Genomic DNA, 17,569 nt, shown 5'->3' on the forward strand with positions numbered 1-17,569 from the left:
GATATTCTGTTCTCCTCATACCAGAGGACCTTGACGCGATCAAGGTCTTCTGGGGCAGGGAGGAGTTGTTCTGTTTAATAAAACATTTAATTAAAACCATTTGAGGCCGTTCTATTCCGTTGTATGTTGATGATATCTGGATATTGCAAATCAGGCTTTTAATTAGAATCGCTCATTAGGGTGTACAGCGACGGCAATCACAATGACATGAGAGGGACAGCTATCTATAATGGACACCCCTGCCTCCGCACACGTTCATTTGTTTGTACTTACGTTTACTGTTTCTGTCAAGATGAACAGCAGCAAACGATCAAATCATGGTTTTGCTGTTATAAAAAAAATACAATATATAGTAATGGTAAGAAGAAGAAGACAAAGAAGAAGAAAGTGGACAAAACACAAGGATGTAATACATATGTTTATATATATATATATTTATTTTTTTACTTCTCATTACATGTATACGATAACATTTGCTGCCACATCCTACAAATACAGGGACCTCCATGCTTCCTTTTCTATTTAGAAAGACCGAAATCACAAAACATTCCAAATATTATACAGCATAATTAAAAGGGCTCAACACATTATTCTCTGAAGATTAATTAAACAAAGGTCGAGAATAAATGGAAACATGTTACAATCTCTGATAGGCTTTGATTTGAGTAACAGTTCAAACAGTCTTATCAAATAGAGAGACAATAAAAGTTTTAGTTTTTTGTCTGGAGAGGCGAAATATCAATAGATATTATATAAAGCTTTGACCTATCTACAATATTTAGGCAGATTTAAGGCAGAAAACACTGGAAGTTGTTTATCCCAACAACAAACACTTAGGAGAAAATATTTTGTAGTCCCTTTGCAACGGGTATTTACTAAGAAACTGGTCAAATGGGTACCAACTGGTTCAAAACAATTGGGAAAGGCCCAGAAACCAAATGCATAACAATAATTATGTTATTATCATTTCACCTACATTTCCAAGTAAATTCCAGGTAAATAAAGGACTATGAAATAAAGCATAACCAAAAATGAAATACTTTTAGCAGCTTATTTGGTCTCACCTGCTAACTGCATTCTTTGAGGTAGGCCTAATCCTTTTCACTTGCATGTTGGTGAGGAACTATTGTTGGTAAAAATCCATTGAAAAAACGTTTAAGACATCAACCATTTGTCAGCCACACAGTATAACTTGTTTTACTTATCACACATAACAAATTACATTATCTGTATGAAAAACAGTTATTGACATGTATATTAATACATATTGGTTATTCATCTTATTGAACTAATACTCTTAAAAAATATCCCCTGCAATTTTATGTTTTGGGATGTTGATGAGATTTTTTCCAGAACTGCTTCTCACTGTGGTTGCTTAGAAGGGTACGCCACAAAAACAAAAATACAATGGTAATTTAATGTGACTGGGTCATGTTTTTGAACTCTTAATAATAACCTAGCAAAAATAAGTCATTGATGAGAAGTGACTGCATTGTGTCCTTCAGTCTTACAACCTTATCTTATTATGACAGTCTTAGCAAGATGCTCTTTGTGATTGTGTGGTTGTCTCAAGCCGTAGAAACCTGGGATCAGACCTGGGAACCTTGGGATCAGCGATATATTTTCTGTCCAAAATAAAATGTATTTTAAGGATGCTTTCAGACTGAATATTCATTCATATTTCATTTTATCGTTACATTAAAGTCCCCTGTTACACTTTACTTGGATAGTCATACTATCAACAAACTATCTGTTGATAAGCAACTGCTTGCTAAGGTTACAGTTAGGTTTAGGTTTAGAATAAGGGTTAGGGTAAGGGTGAAGGTTAGAGCTAGGGTTAGGATAAGGGTTAAGGTTAGGGTTAGGATTAGTAGATAGTTAGTTGAAATGTTACCGATAGTCTGTAGATATTCTGTAGAGCATCTACAGATGTATTAACAGACTATTTGTGTTTATTGTACTCATTGAGCTACAGAAAAAAATAGTTGTCGAATGCTCCATGAGATTGATCTGTGTCTGCTGATTTGGCTCTCGTTCAGGAGTCTGTTGGTAGCAACATAATGTGCCTGGCTGGGTTCTTGGCAACGTGGGTGCTTCTATGGAACAGTACTCATGTTGAGGGAGTCTGTGTGGATCTCTGGCATAATGGTCCTCTCAGGTCTCAGACACACAGCTAGGCGCTGGGGACAACAACAGGAAGACACCAAGGATGTGGAACAAGATATAGTTAAACCATGTGTCATCCACTTATCACATATTGATACTGTATACAGTATATAAGATATGCTTCTTTTAGACCACACATACCACACTACTCATCTATGTCAATAGCCAGCACAGTGCATGACTGTACATACAGTTGAAGTCGGAAGTTTACATACACTTTGGTGTCAGTAAAACTCTTTTTTTCAACGACTCCACAAATTTCTTGTTAACAAACAATAGTTTTGGCAAGTCGGTTAGGACATCTACTTTGTGCAGGACACAAGTCATTTTTCCAACAATTGTTTACAGACACATTATTTCACTTATAATTCACTGTATCACAATTCCAGTGGGTCAGAAGTTAACATACACTAAGTTGACTGTGCCTTTAAAGAGCTTGGACAATTCCAGAAAATGATGACATAGCTTTAGAAGCTTCTGATCGGCTAATTGACATCATTTGAGTCAATTGGAGGTGTGCCTGTGGATGTATTTTAAGGCCTATCTTCAAACTCAGTGCCTCTTTGCTTGACATCACAGGAATATCTAAATAAATCAGCCAAGACCTCAGACAAAAATTTGTAGACCTCCACAAATCTGGTTAATCCTTGGGAGCAATTTCCAAATGTTTAAAGTTACCACATTCATCTCTACAAAAAATAGTATGCAACTATAACCACCACGGGACAACGCAGCCATCATACCACTCATGAAGGAGACGCGTTCTGTCTCCTTGAGATGAACGTACTTTGGTGCGAAAAGTGCAAATCAATTCCAGATCAACAGCAAAGAACCTTGTGAAGATGTTGGATGAAACAGGTACAAAAGTATCTATATCCACAGTAAAACAAGTCCTATATCGACATATCCTGAAAGGCCGCTCAGCAAGGAAGAAGCCACTGCTCCAAAACCGCCATACAACGGTTTGCAACTGCACATGGCGACAAAGCTCATACTTTTTGGAGAAGTGTCCTCTGGTCTGATGAAACAAAAATAGAACTGTTTGGCCATAATGACTGTTAAGTTTGGAGGAAAAAGGCAGAGGCTTGCAAGCTGAAGAACACCATCCCAACCGTGAAGCACAGGGGTGGCAGCATCATGTTGTGAGGGTACTTTGCTGCAGGAGGGACTGGTGCACTTCACAAAGTAGATGGCATCATCTCAAGACATCAGTTAGGAAGTTAAAGCTTGGTTTCAATTGGGTCTTCCAATGGAACAATGACCCCAAGCATACTTCCAAAGTTGTGGCAAAATGGCTTAAGGACAACAAAGTCAAGGTATTGGAGTGGCCATCACAAAGCCCTGACCTCAATCCTATAGAAAATGTGTGGGCAGAACTGAAAAAGCGTGTGCGAGCAAGGAGGCCTACAAGCCTGACTCAGTTACACCAGCTCTGTCAGGAGGAATGGGCCAAAATTCACCCAACTTATTGTGGGAAGCTTGTGGAAGGCTACCCGAAACGTTTGACCCAAGTTAAACAATTTAAACACAATGCTACCAAATACTAATTGAGTGTATGTAAACTTCTGACCCACTGGGAATGTGATGAAAGAAATTAAAGCTGAAATAAATCATTCTCTACTATCCTTCTGACATTTCACATTCTTAAAATAAAGTGGTGATCCTAACTGACCTAAGACAGGGAATTTTTACTAGGATTAAATGTCAGGAATTGTAAAAAACTGAGTTTAAATGTATTTGGCGAAGGTGTATGTAAACTTCAACTGTACAACACCAGGCTGTATCAAGTCTTGTAGATTACATTGGAGCAGTGCTTCTCAGCTGGTTTACTCTCGGCACCCAAACTGAACCAGGTTGTCTCAGTCGCGACCCAATATTGGCATTGCCAAAAATAATTGCCAAAATACATATTTTGGGAAACTACTTGTAATGTAGTAAATGTAGCAATTATATGACAAGGGAACAGCATTCCAACTTCTTTTGATGTCAATAATAACATTTTGTCCATATTCTTGATGAATAATGTTAATAAACTCACTGGTTTGAGACACAAACCAAAATAGCGCTGCTAATAGCTCTATATTGAAAATACTGTGATTGAAGAAAAACATTTCAGAGATGTTTAAAAATGTAAGTTCATTATCATTTCTACCACAGGAGGTTGGTGGCACCTTAACTGGAGCGGTATCAGTAGAATGGTATCAAATACATCAAAAACATGGTTTCCATTTGTTTGATGCCATTTCATTTACTCCATTCCAGCCTTTATTATGAGCCGTCCTCCCCTCAACAGCCTCCACTAATTTCTACACACTTTCTACCTGGTTTAAGCCGTTTAAGTTCAGACTGGAGTCCCAGGTCGTGACCCACCAGTTGAGAATCGCTGCATTAGAGGGCCTGACCTGTTTCAGTGATCCGGGGGTCCACACCAGCTTGTAGACCATATAGATGGGGATCCACATGAAGGACGAGGCACCGATGATGTAGCCCACCGTAATGCTCCAGTCTGGGTACTTGTAGTCAAAGAGTTGGAGGGGCGCAGGCTTGAGCAAGGAGCTCACTATTATATACTGTGAAAGCAGAGCGACAAAGACAAACAGTAGTCTCACACGCCACACTCATATTTTTCTCAATTAGAATTTACATATGACAATGGCATGCACCCTATTAGATGCCCGTTGTGCCTCTACAAATGTTTCTCTTTATTTTGTGAGATAATCACAGACCATCTAGGGAGATGAGGGCAGAAACAATTTAGCCCATACAAAAAAGGGAGAATAATAAAGAAAGCTAGCTCGACGGAAATGTCAGCTCTTTCAGCAGTGGAAGGCTAAGAGAGATTAAAGGAGATGTATGCAAAGTGAAGGCAGGGATATTAAGTTATGCAGGTGAATTAAATTGACATTTACAGGGAAAATATTGTAGAATATAAACAGGAGAAAACAAGATTTGGATAAGACATTGATGCAGGAGGGAGATGTGTGTCCCCTACTTCAGATTGAATAATTGAAGGTGGAGAAGGGTTCTATGCTGAAATGCCTAAATTCTGCAGGTATAACCCATAATGGTGTAGTTGTAATACATTGTAATTCTTGCCATGTGCATTTATGACCCTTTTATAATGTCTTATAATCAACTCATAATGAGCCTGATTAAATAACAACCATTTTGAGTCAGTTGAAATTAGGATAGTTTTTTAGATCCATAGCATTTTACAAACAGTATTTTAAGCCACTTTAAAGACGTATACATGCCTATTACAAGTTATAAAGCATTATACATGTAGGATTTAAGCAAAGTGTAACCATACAGTATCTGCCAAAGTCCAAATGAAATGTTAGCACATCTGATCCTACACTAACCATCCACCCAGGCCATTTAACCTGCCATGACGATTGGCATGTTAGGGCAAGTTACCCAAAAGGGCCATGTGGAAGATTTGACGTTTGAGATCTTTGAGAGGTTTACAAAAAACTGATGGGGTGCTGTAGGTCAATCAGATTGAGTCAGATTTGTGAACTAATGGATGGCTAACAATGTTAAATCCGTTTTAATTGTTACAGTATGAAGACAATGCTTGCTTGAATGTGAAACCAGTAGTTCATTGTACAATATATTCCATAATTTCAAATCTTATCGGTTGGTTGCCCTACGGTTGTGCTTACCGCTAGAAATGCAGGACTAATAGCCACCCAGCACACCTTCCAGAATAATCCAGGATAATAGCCTAACATGGATTTAATGTCATTGCTGAATCTTGTGATACCTAAAACAAATGAAAATTGAAGAGAGAGGGTTAAACAACACTATGACAACAACTAAAAATAACTTTGTCATGTGCAATCTGAAAAATGTATTGTTAACAGGGTGCATAATGCTTCTTCAGCTTTTACAACCACAACAAAATATGGAATTACATTTTAGTCATTTTAGCAGACACTCTTATCCAGAGCAATTTACAAATTTACAGTAGTAATTAGTGTTAAGTGCCTTGCTCAAGGGCACATCGTCCCCACATCGTTTTTCATCTGATCGGGGATTCAAACCAGCGACCGTTTGGTTACTGACCCAGCGCTTTTAAATGAATGTATGAATTAAAATGTCTTTCTAATGCAAGATACTACTAGGAGTATAGGAAGCGTAAACTGTAATATCGCCATTAGTTCACCATTCTTACCATAGAACCAGGAAACAGCGATGGCCTCAAGAAAACCAACAGCAATGATGGAGGAACCCACCCCAAATTCCTCCAGCAGTTTCACCACATAGGCCCCACCCTGAGAGAAACACATGCTTGTCACTCGTGTGGCAAATGTATCATTCTAATCACGTTACTCAAAATAGAACGGATTGTTAATTTACTATTCATTTATATTCTATTATTTAGCCTGTCTACAGTGCCATCTTGAAATGACAACTGTAGCATCAGCCGCTTCCACATTCTAGTCCTCAAGTGCTCTAAAAAAATATTTTCTTAACCTGTTGTAGTCTGTCTTCAAAGTGCTAAATTCTTATTTACATTGGTAAGAGTGCTGAGGGAGCCCAAAAAGCAAACAACGACCAAGCCCAGTACAAACAGCTCCCGTCTGTGTGCCAGGTATTCAGGGTATTCATCCATCACAGCAGTAATGATAGCCTCCAGTCCTCCGAACTTAGACAGAAATTAGAGCGGGCTACGTCAATGAGAGTGATTACATACAACAATTAAAGATCACTTAATTTAGAGATAATCTGATACATCAAATTAGTCAAGTCTTCATACCGTGCTGTCAAGCCCAAGAGTAATCATCATCACGAAGAAGATAATGGCGAAGAACGTTGATCCTGTCATGTTGGCTATGGCCTCTGGATATGTGATGAAGAGTAGGCTTGGACCTGGGGGTTGGGGGTGGGGTGTATCAAAAACATATAAATACACCAAAAACAGGTATTGGAGAAACTTTTTAAGTGGTTTTAGAGAGTTAGAGAGTTTTGGCCACTTACCTTTGTCTCTGGCCACATCCTCCACATTCACATTTCTCTTCTCTGCCATGTACCCCAGCATAGTGAAGATCACAAACCCAGACATGAAGCTGGTCAGGCAGTTCACCAGGCTGGTCACTATGGCGTCACTACAGCGTCACAACACAGAGGCAAACATGGGGCCTGTCTGATCATCTCAAGTATTGTCATTCATATACTTTACTCTGGTTTGGTTGTGAACAGTTGTTACATTGGGATTTTGTAAATGTGGCAACTGCCCCCCAAAATGGATTACCCTTGTAAGACATGTTCTCCAAGCTCGCTAGCCAGCAAGCAAACATAGACAGTGGACCATTGACATACACAGTATTCTAAATGCCATTTTTCATTTCTATTGGGTGGGCATTCACTTTCTTTTCATTAGGATAACCCTGTCAGTAAGAGTAAGTCCATTCACATTCTGTGTGATTCATGAATGTCTCTGAGAAGCAGCAGTGCCACTGTTTCCTCACCTGTACCACTGTTACACTACTAACCACATTAAACATGTCCATGCCAGCCGTCTTACAGGGAGCTTACAATTCAATTTGTCCTTCAGGTGAGCCCCGTCACCCATTCATCTCCCACGACGCTGGACTCACCACTCCCTCTTTCTAATTATAATTACATTGTCTTAAAGAGTTGCTGTGGGACATCCGTTTAAGCCTATCTATTCAACACATGGTAAATAAATCCCTGTGATTGGCCGGTGCTTCCTCCCTCCCCTCCTACATGGGGCTGATGTGTATAAAAGTAAGAGCTGTAGTTAGCCTGCCCGAGACACATGTTTCTGCCACTGGATGTCAATGCATGACGGCTTTTTGTAAGAGAGATTGGAAACGCTATTGTGGAGATCCAGCCTCACCTCTACCTACCTCACTGGTGTGTGGGGCATTCAGGACGAGGAGCAACTTCCTTTTCCACCCTGGACAAGCTTACCTCCTCTAAGTCATACTGGGTTTTACTTTTTAATTGTTTGGAAGTGATTGATTGATTGATGTGGTTCACAGTTTCAGCAATGGAAGGTTTGTGGGTTTGATTCCCACTGGGGCCACCCTTAGTGTAAGTCGCTTCGAATATAAGCGTCTACTAAATGGCATATGTGAATACTGGCAGATATACTGTAGCTTAATTGATCAAAGTCTCCCATTTCTCCAGGTGTGTTGTGTGCAAGTGACCCAAAAGATTGAGTAACACTTTATAATACATTTCATGAATAATCCATTATACATGTTTATAAGTGGTTTATATATTTTAAATGCTTATGAATATGAATGTTAATAAGGCTTAGGCTATGTGTTTCTAAATGCTACCAACCAAATAATTAAAGTTATTTAATAATAGTTTATAAATAGTTAATTTAATGCTTTTTCATGAAGGTTATCACAAAGAGTTAGGCATAATTGAGCCAAATCGTTTGGGATCAAACTTCTGCCAAATTGCATACCTTTAATAAAAAGTTACTTCTGTAAAAATGGATAATCAGAAGTGTGTATTTACTATTATTCAAAGGAGTTTTAGTATCTGCTCTTACCGATAACAGTTGTTGGTGAAGGGGTTGTAGCTGGAGAGGGCAAGGAGTACCCCAAAGCCTGGCCCCAGGGAGAAGAAGATCTGAGCCGCAGCATCTACCCACACCTACCAAACACATGGAGATGAATTACACACACATGACCGAACCTGTGGAATTCTATCTCACCATATTCACTAAATAAGCACTTAGGAAATGTACCTGAACTCTCATAATGTCAGACTTGGTGCTTTGACCTGTATTGTCTCTGTGCATTACTCAACATAATAAAGACCTGTATTAAGCTACTGAAGCCTAACTGTTCCTGTCTGTCTGTCTTACTGTTTGTCTCTCTACCTGTCTGTCTGTCCAACCTCGACTCAGGGATCGACTAAACATAGTAAATTAACATTTGTATCCCTCCATTTAGTGTGATATGTTAATTTTCATACGGTATGTATTCATTTGTAGACGTCCATCATCCATTTCGTATGATATGTTACGTACTGAATTAAGTTAAGTACTGAACAATATATTACGAATTTGCAATATGCATGATATATAAGTAATTCCAATTTGTTGTGGCTAACATTAGCTAGGTGCAGGCCCATGCACAGACCTTTGGTGGAGTAGGTGCTTAAAGTGAAAAAAGGGTACACCCCCAAATACACTGAGTGTAAAAAACATTAAGGACACCTGCTCTTTCCATGTCATAGACCGACCAGGTGAATCCAGGTGAAAGCTATGATCCCTTATTAATGTCACTTGTTAAATCCACTTCAATCAGTGCAGATGAAGGGGAGGAGACAGGTTGAAGAAGGATTTTTAAGCCTTGAGACAATTGAGACATGGATTGTGTATGTGTGCCATTCAGAGGGTGAATGGGCAAGACACAATACTTAGGTGCCTTTGAACGGAGTATGGTAGCAGGTGCCAGACGCACCGGTTTGTGTCAAGAGCTGCTGGATTTTCCACACTCAAGAGTTTCCTGTGTGTATCAAGAATGGTCCACCACCCAAAGGACATTCAGCCAACTTGACACAACTGTGGGAAACATTGAAGCTAGCATTGGCCAGAATCGATGCAGCGCGACATATCTCCGTCGCATAGAGTTGATCAGGTTGTTGATTGTGGCCTGTGGAATGTTGTCCCAATCCTCTTTAATGTTCAATGGCTGTGCAAAGTTGCTGGATATTGGCGGGATATCCTCAATGGGTGACATGTCTGGTTAATTTGCAGGCCATGTAAGAACAGCTTCAAGGAATTGTGTACAGATCCTTGTGACATGAGGCAGTGCATATTATCATGCTGAAACAGCAGATGAATGGCGGTGGATGAATGGTATGACAATGGACCTCAGGATCTTGTCACGGCATCTCTGTGCATTAAAATTGCCATGGATAAAATGCAATTGTGTTTGCTTGCCCATACCATATACCCACCGCCACCATGGGGCGCTCTGTTCACAATGTTGACATCAGCAAACCGCTCGCCCACACAACGCTATACATGTGGTCTGCGGTTGTGAGGCTGGTTGAGGTACTGCTAATTTCTCTAAAACGATGTTGGAGATGGCTTATGGTAGAGAAATTAACATTCAGAGGTCGGGGGATTGTGGAGGCCAGGTCATCTGATGCAGCACTCCGTCACTCTCCTTCTTGGTAAAATAGCCCTTACACAGCCTGGAGGTGTGTTGGGTCATTGTCCTGTTGAAAAACAAATGATAGTCCCACTAAACCCAAACCAGATGAGATAGAGTTCTAAATAAATCCCAGACAGTGTCACCAGCAAAGCACCCACATGCCATAACACCTCCTCCTGCATGCTTTACGGTGGGAACCACACATGCGGAGATCATCCGTTCACCCACACTCCAATTTGGACTTCAGACCAAACAACAAATTTCCACCAGTCTAATGTCCATTGGTCGTGTTTCTTTTCCCAAGCAAGTCTCTTGGTATGATTGGTGTCCTTTAGTAATGGTTTCTTTGCAGCAATTTGACCACGAAGGCCTGATTCACACAGTCTCCTCTGAAAAGTTTATGTTCAGATGTGTCTGTTACTTGAACTCTGTGAAGCATTTATTTGGGCTGAAATTTCTGAGGCTGGTAACTCTAATGAACTCATCCTCTGCAGCAGAGGTAACTCTGGGTCTTCCATTTCTGTGGCGGTCCTCATGAGAGTCAGTTTCATCATAGCGCTTGATGGTTTTTGCGACTGCACTTGAAGAAACTTGTGCTTGAAATGTTCCTTATTGACTGACCTTCATGTCTTAAAGTAATGATGGAGTGTCGTTTCTCATTGCTTATTTGAGCTGTTCTTGCCATAATATGTACTTGGTATTTTACCAAATAGGGCTATCTTCTGTTTACCCTCATACCTTGTCACAACACAACTGATTGGCTCAAACGCATTAAGAAGGAAAGAAATTCCACAAATGAACTTTTAAGAAGGAACACCTATTAATTTAAATGCATTCCAGGACTACCTCATGAAGCTGCTTGAGAGAATGTCAAGTGTCAAGGCAAAGTGTGGCTATTAGAAAAATCTCAAATATAAAATATATTTTGATTTTATTAACACTTTTCTGGTTACTGCATGATTCCATATGTGTTATTTCATAGTTTTGATGTCTTCACTATTATTCTACAATGTAGAAAATAGTAAAAATAAATAAAAACCCTTGAATGAGTAGGAGTTCAAATACATTTGACCAGTAGTGTATAAACAGTGCACTCGGAAAGTATTCAGACCCCTTCACCTTTTCCACATTTTGTTACAGCCTCATTCTAAAATTGGTTAAATTAAATAAAATCCCATCATTCTACACACAATACCCCATAATGACAACGTGAAAACAGGTTGTTAGAAATGTTTGCAAATGTATAATAAAAAAAACTTAAATACTTTATTCACATAAGTATTCAGACTCTTTGCTATGAGACTCCAAATTGAGCTCGGTGCATCCTGTTTCCATTGATCATCCTTGAGATGTTTCTACAACTTGATTGGAGTCCTGCTGTGGTGAATCCTATTGATTGGACATGATTTGGAAAGGCACACACCTGTCTATATAAGGTCCCGCAGTTGACAGTGCATGTAAGAGCAAAACCAAGCCATGAGGTGGAAGGAATTGTCCGTAGCGCTCCAAGACAGGATTGGAAGAAGTTTGGAACCACCAAGACTCTTCCTAGAGCGGACCGCCCAACCAAACTGAGCAATCGGGGGAGAAGGGCCTTGGTCAGGGAGGTGACCAAGAACCCAAAGGTCACTCTGACAGGGCTCCAGAGTTCCTCTGTGGAGCTGGGAGAATCTTCCAGAAGGACAAACATCTGTGCAGCCCTCCACCAATCAGGTCTTTATTGTAGAGTGAGATATGTAGTTGTAGATATGTAGATGTAAATGTAGATAACACTTTTATTTCCCTTTTGACCACCCATTTTAATTGCATAGAGAATCAGGGGAAATCAAGATGATCAAATGTGTCACACAAGCATGAGGATGTCGTGATCGAAGGGGCTGTTCATGAAGGCACCAATGGGATGCTCGGGGGGGGGGGGTGTTTATGCCGCAACCCATGGGATACGCCATCGGGACAAGTGCATTAGCGCATTGCTCTGCATTCACGGTGACAGAAGGGCAGAGGAGAGGGGCTTTTTTCAAGATTTATGAGTTTATGAGAAATTATCTAATTTGATGGGCAATTTGTTGCATTTAAAGTTACAAGGCCACCAATCAAAAGGGCACTTTTTTCACAGGAGGGCAAAAGGGCAGGCGCTCCAGCATCCCCATGGCTCTATCTGTGCACGTGCCTGGCTAGGTGGCTAGGTGGCTAACATTAGTTAGGCTAGGGTTTAGGGTTAGGGTTGGGGGTTAAGGTTATGTCTTTGAGGCCAGGCTGGTCTGCCTGCCTGCCTGCCTGCCTGCCTGTCTATCTGTGATAATCCTCTGCTATTCTAGAGATTTAAATGCTATGCAATTTATGTTCTCATTTTAAAATTGTTCAATTTCAGACAGCTGATTCCATCCAAGCATCAAATCATATCAAATCAAATCAAGCACAGTGTTTCTTGCTGAATACATAATAAATACCATGTAACACTTCAAATTAAAGTCTGCACATAATAATATATTACTTTTTATTAGCATGTATGCACCTTTATGTCTATGCTCATTTTGCTGTTTTGTAGACAGGATAATAGTAAGCTATTATAAAGGGGGTCATACATGCTGATGTCAAGTCTTGTAATGCCTTGCACATCATAATGCATTATACCGGCAGCGTAGGCACAAATTAAAGGGTGTTCATTGAATTGAATTCCAAAATTGTAATTTTCTGTATTTTCCGATGGATTTCTGTGACCTGTTGTGTCCAATGACAGTTGTGCTGAATGATAGCCTCATACAGATCCTATTTCACAGCTGTACTGAGTGATCTGAAGAGGAGCATGCATTTGGAGAGGGAGAGGAGGACGAAAAGAGAAAGTATATGTGTGATTGCGAGAGAATGGAGTGGGGGGCTTTGTTAATGTAAAAAACATCTAAACCAATTACGCATCTCATTATCGCTTGCTGTGGCTTATTTATGCATCTCATCTCATCATTATTCCCTTGAACCAAAGCACTCACTCATACTGAGCCAACAACACAGCACTGGACCATCAGACACTAGAAATTTAAGGACATATGATAGACTGTTCCCAATATACTGGTTGCCATCCCCATCACCAGAAAGGCAAGTTTACAGATGCAGTATTTTTTGTGCTGCGCATCACAGTACAGCATACTGCACTCGCCTGGGTCAAATTCGCCTGGGGAAAAACATTTTACTGCATTGTATTGAAATAACAAATGCACACATCCTCTTCATCACCAGGGAAATAACATTATTTTGTATGGGATTGACTGTGTTTGACCACTGCTGTGCACTTCCTTTCTTTGATGGATTTTGACACAGGCGGGTGCAGAATGCTGTGCTGTGACGTGCAAAAACAACTACTGTGTCTGTACAACCAAATAATAACATCATTCTAACATCCCATGCCAAGTTTTTGCCCGCTCAGTCTACTATACCAACTCCCATATGGTACCAAAATTACCAGACAATTACGCAAAATTCTTCAGGCTATTTGACAGTGTTTCCTGCTCCGAACAGATGATCATATGGAATTGATGTGATCATGTGGAATCTTATCATAACTCACACTGGTCTCGAAGAGTTTCTCCCACTTGGGCTGGAGGTAGAAGACCACTCCCTTCCATGCACCTGGTAGGGTGGCACCACGGATCAACAGGATGAAGAGCACCACATAGGGCAAGGTGGCTGTCACCCACACTACCTGGCACAGGACGGGAAAAGCAGCAGACAGAGACAGGGAGAGAGAGATGAGAAGGAAAGAGAAATTGAGATTATAACCTTGTGAATCACACTGGACAAGGTATTGTAATGACCCTAGTTTATGAACGTCCCCAACTGAAATATCTCTCTGGGGCCAGTGTGTTTGCCTTTGGGTCGAATGACCTGGTACTAACCACCACCATTTTGCTATAATATCTTCAGGTAATTTCCCCCACACACTGACACCCCTTTCCTGGAAGAGTGGCTTGGACTTGTTACCTTCCCTGATGTCTTCACTCCCTTCCAGAGACTGAAGTAAACGATAGTGAAGATGAGGAAGAGGCAGAGCATCAGCTGCCAGCGAACACCCCCCACGTTACTCAGCCCATCAGACTTGTGGATTTCCAGAACATTCCTCCTAAGGTGGAACAATATATGAGTTGTTTACATGTACTTCCTTTGTCTGTAAGCCTCGGCCTACATACACTGCTAAAACTAAGGATGCTTTGTGGTTCGATATAGATCCTTTTTGAGGGCCATATAATACAGATGTAGGATCTTAATTTGATCACCCTGTTGCAGGAGGAAATGTAACATTTGTAATGTATTTGAGGTTTAAAAATGCTTTCCACTTACCACTTTGAAATTTCAGATTTAATTTACCAAACCCTACAAAAATATCAATGAATTATAATCCACATAATAATTCACATCCTATTGCTGCAGGATTATTTTCCTGCTGTGGCAAATTGGCTCAAATTAAGATGCTACATCTGTGTAAGCAAGCCATTGAACTATCATTGGTTAGCTAAATAGAGCACCAGTTCTTCTTGCAGTGTGCTAAGTTCATTTCCTGTTTTCTATATAGCTTTACATAATCACAGCATGTTTCAACACTTGTAAGCAAGTGTTTGATGAAAAAACAAAAATGACAATGCACTATTGCGAAATGTAAAAGATGTCTAAATATTTTAATGCAATGAAATTATAAAAATGATGTCAACCCATTGACGTGGTTTTTCGAGATGATGGTAACAGTATTTCACCGTGCTGTCTGCCACTTACATGCACTTACGTGTAAAATTCCTCAGCAGGTGACCTGGAGTAGTTATTCCAGGTCACGTTGTCTTTCAGGAAGTAGTTTGTGCAGTTTTCAGTGTTCCAGGCATTGTCACAGTTGGTCCAGGGCAGGACGCTGGTGAAGGACGAGTAGAAGTAGAAGAGTGCCCAGGCGATGATGGTGTTGTAGTAGAATGAGACGTAGAGCGAGATGACACAGATCGCATACCCAATGCCTGAAACCATGGACAGATGGATCAATGTCATCAGAGAGTAGAGGTGTGTGCCTCAGTGCAAATAGGCCTATTATGCCATTTTGAAATGACCAATTACTTTGTAGTAGGTCTAGTGTAAATGTAATTGTACTGTACTTCAATTGACCCACTGTACAAATTATTCCACAGTCACCTTGTACTGTAAATACACTGTTGAATTGTCAACAGTAAGGGTCACCACGTGAACGTGATAAGAAGATGTGTAGTATGCAGGTATTGTAAAGATGTGCACTAGTGTTGGGTCAGTGAATTGTAAGGTGGGTTGTGTATGAAGGTAGATGATTCCAGTCCTACCTTTGAAGATGGGGCATATGTGTTTCCATATGGATATGGCACCAGTTCTGTGGAACTGTCCCAGTGCCAGTTCCATGTAAAAGAGTGGCACCCCTCCAAAGATCGCCATGACAATGTAGGGGATTAGGAAAGCCCCTGTACACAGATGTAGAGAGACAAAATCACAGGTCTGACTCATCACTTCAAGAGGATCACATTGTGTAGATGAAGATGTAGGCCTAACCTCCTCCTCGGGCTATTGCCACAGCGCATAAAGTGTCTGGTGTGCAAGTTAAGATGTGAGACATATTAGGAAGGACAGGCCCTTTACAAATAGTTACTTCTACTACTTCATAGTTTAATATCTGAGTAAGAAAATCATCCATGTCATGCATTATGATGCAATTATAATGCATTGTAAGACTTTTAAGTCGTATATGAGGCCCTATATTATGTATTATAACAATGTAGTAATGATCTAGACTAAATAACAGCCAGTTTGAGACTGTTAAGATGTTATGCATAGAGATACTTAACATGTGATTTATAAGCCTTGCTATAAGACATTATAAAGGCTCATACATTTTTATTAAACAGGTTATAAAGCATTATTTATCTTTAGATACACTTAATCGACTTTTTTGTATTTTATTTGAAAGGAAATCTTATTGCGCACATGTTTGGGTAACGTTATAGCGTCTACGTTTTGGTGACAGTTATTTTAATTGAAAGGAATTACATTATTAAAAGATGTGAAATGTCTTTACTTTTCAAACTGACCATCCGTTAAATGATTGGTAGTTATATATATATATATATAAACTGTATATCCCTACACATGTTGTAACTTTATAGAACAGTTATACATGCAAATGGCTACATGCGCTACTTTTAGAGAAGCAGTTCTGTCACTATGGTGGATAAAATCAGTGCATCAAGAAATACTCCCTCGAGTTAAATTGCAAACGATAGCCTTCTACAAATGTGGTGTTAATATAACGGTAAATACAGATGACGGACAAAATAACACAAAAAAATACATTAATCACACTGTTTAATTCGTTTATAGCCTATAACCTCGATAGGATATACATTTTCCACTTTCCGTTTTCCATAATAGTGATTAGATTAGAGGTAGGCCTATGCTTTGTAGCCTCATTCAGCGTCCAACAACATTTGGGACATCGAAACTCGTCTCTTTCGAACTAATCTTGGCGGATGAACTCTCCTAGCTAATACTCTAGGCTATATTTCAATCATAAACAGTAAAAACTATGGTACTGTATACGTAGTTCAATGTTTTAATTTGAAGATGAACAAAAAAAATATTTGTGTGTTTCAGTGAGTTTATTGTGGGTTGCAGGCTATACAGCCTGTGAAGCTTATTTCAGCACCATGGACAGCACAAGGTATAGCCTGTCTACCCTAGTGCGCGCATAAGAGCAACTATCATTTTCAAAATCTTTATTACGAACAGGTTGTGTAAAGAATAATATTTATTAATGGCAGCCTACTATCCTATCTACTATCAAGAAAGACGAGACCACATAAATGTAACTAAGGGCATAGATTAGCCCACTAAAATATAAAGCAAATAAATCAGTAATTAGAAAAACTCTTACCGCCTCCGTTTTGGTAACAAATGTATGGAAATCTCCACACATTTCCCAAGTCTACCGCGAAGCCAATGACTGATAAAAGAAAATCCATCTTTTTGCTCCATTTGTCTCGTGTGTCCGTCTGTGTGATCACAGGTACCGGCACAGGGTTGGTGTTGTAACCGGGGTTTGAGGGGCCCTGGACGCTCAAGCTTCCCGCTGGGGCCGCTGAGTCTTGGCGGGTCATGGTTGGCGGACTATCAAAACTCAGTCCGCCGTCTGAGCAGGTAAGTTTTAAAAAACTGACAAGCTTCAGAGGCACTGAAGATTATCGTATTGTGGGCGATGA

At 40.0% G+C, this 17,569-nt stretch overlaps 1 protein-coding gene across 1 annotated transcript; it reads right to left on the reverse strand.

Annotated features, from left to right (window-relative positions):
• Positions 1 to 416: 416 nt before the first annotated feature.
• On the reverse strand, positions 417 to 17,518 carry LOC135526432 (sodium-dependent serotonin transporter-like). The gene is made up of 13 exons (XM_064954846.1): positions 17,245 to 17,518; positions 15,644 to 15,778; positions 15,091 to 15,310; positions 14,295 to 14,433; positions 13,882 to 14,016; positions 8,702 to 8,805; positions 7,150 to 7,277; positions 6,929 to 7,041; positions 6,686 to 6,817; positions 6,344 to 6,443; positions 5,832 to 5,932; positions 4,569 to 4,736; positions 417 to 2,180 (listed from the first exon to the last, which is right to left on the reverse strand). The coding sequence occupies exons 1-13, from the start codon at positions 17,465 to 17,467 to the stop codon at positions 2,097 to 2,099; spliced, it is 1,782 nt and encodes a 593-aa protein (XP_064810918.1). The 5' UTR covers positions 17,468 to 17,518; the 3' UTR covers positions 417 to 2,096.
• Between the last annotated feature and the right edge of the window lie 51 nt (positions 17,519 to 17,569).

The sequence above is a fragment of the Oncorhynchus masou genome, chromosome 1 (assembly GCF_036934945.1).
Source record: "Oncorhynchus masou masou isolate Uvic2021 chromosome 1, UVic_Omas_1.1, whole genome shotgun sequence".
Taxonomy (NCBI): Eukaryota; Metazoa; Chordata; class Actinopteri; order Salmoniformes; family Salmonidae; genus Oncorhynchus; species Oncorhynchus masou.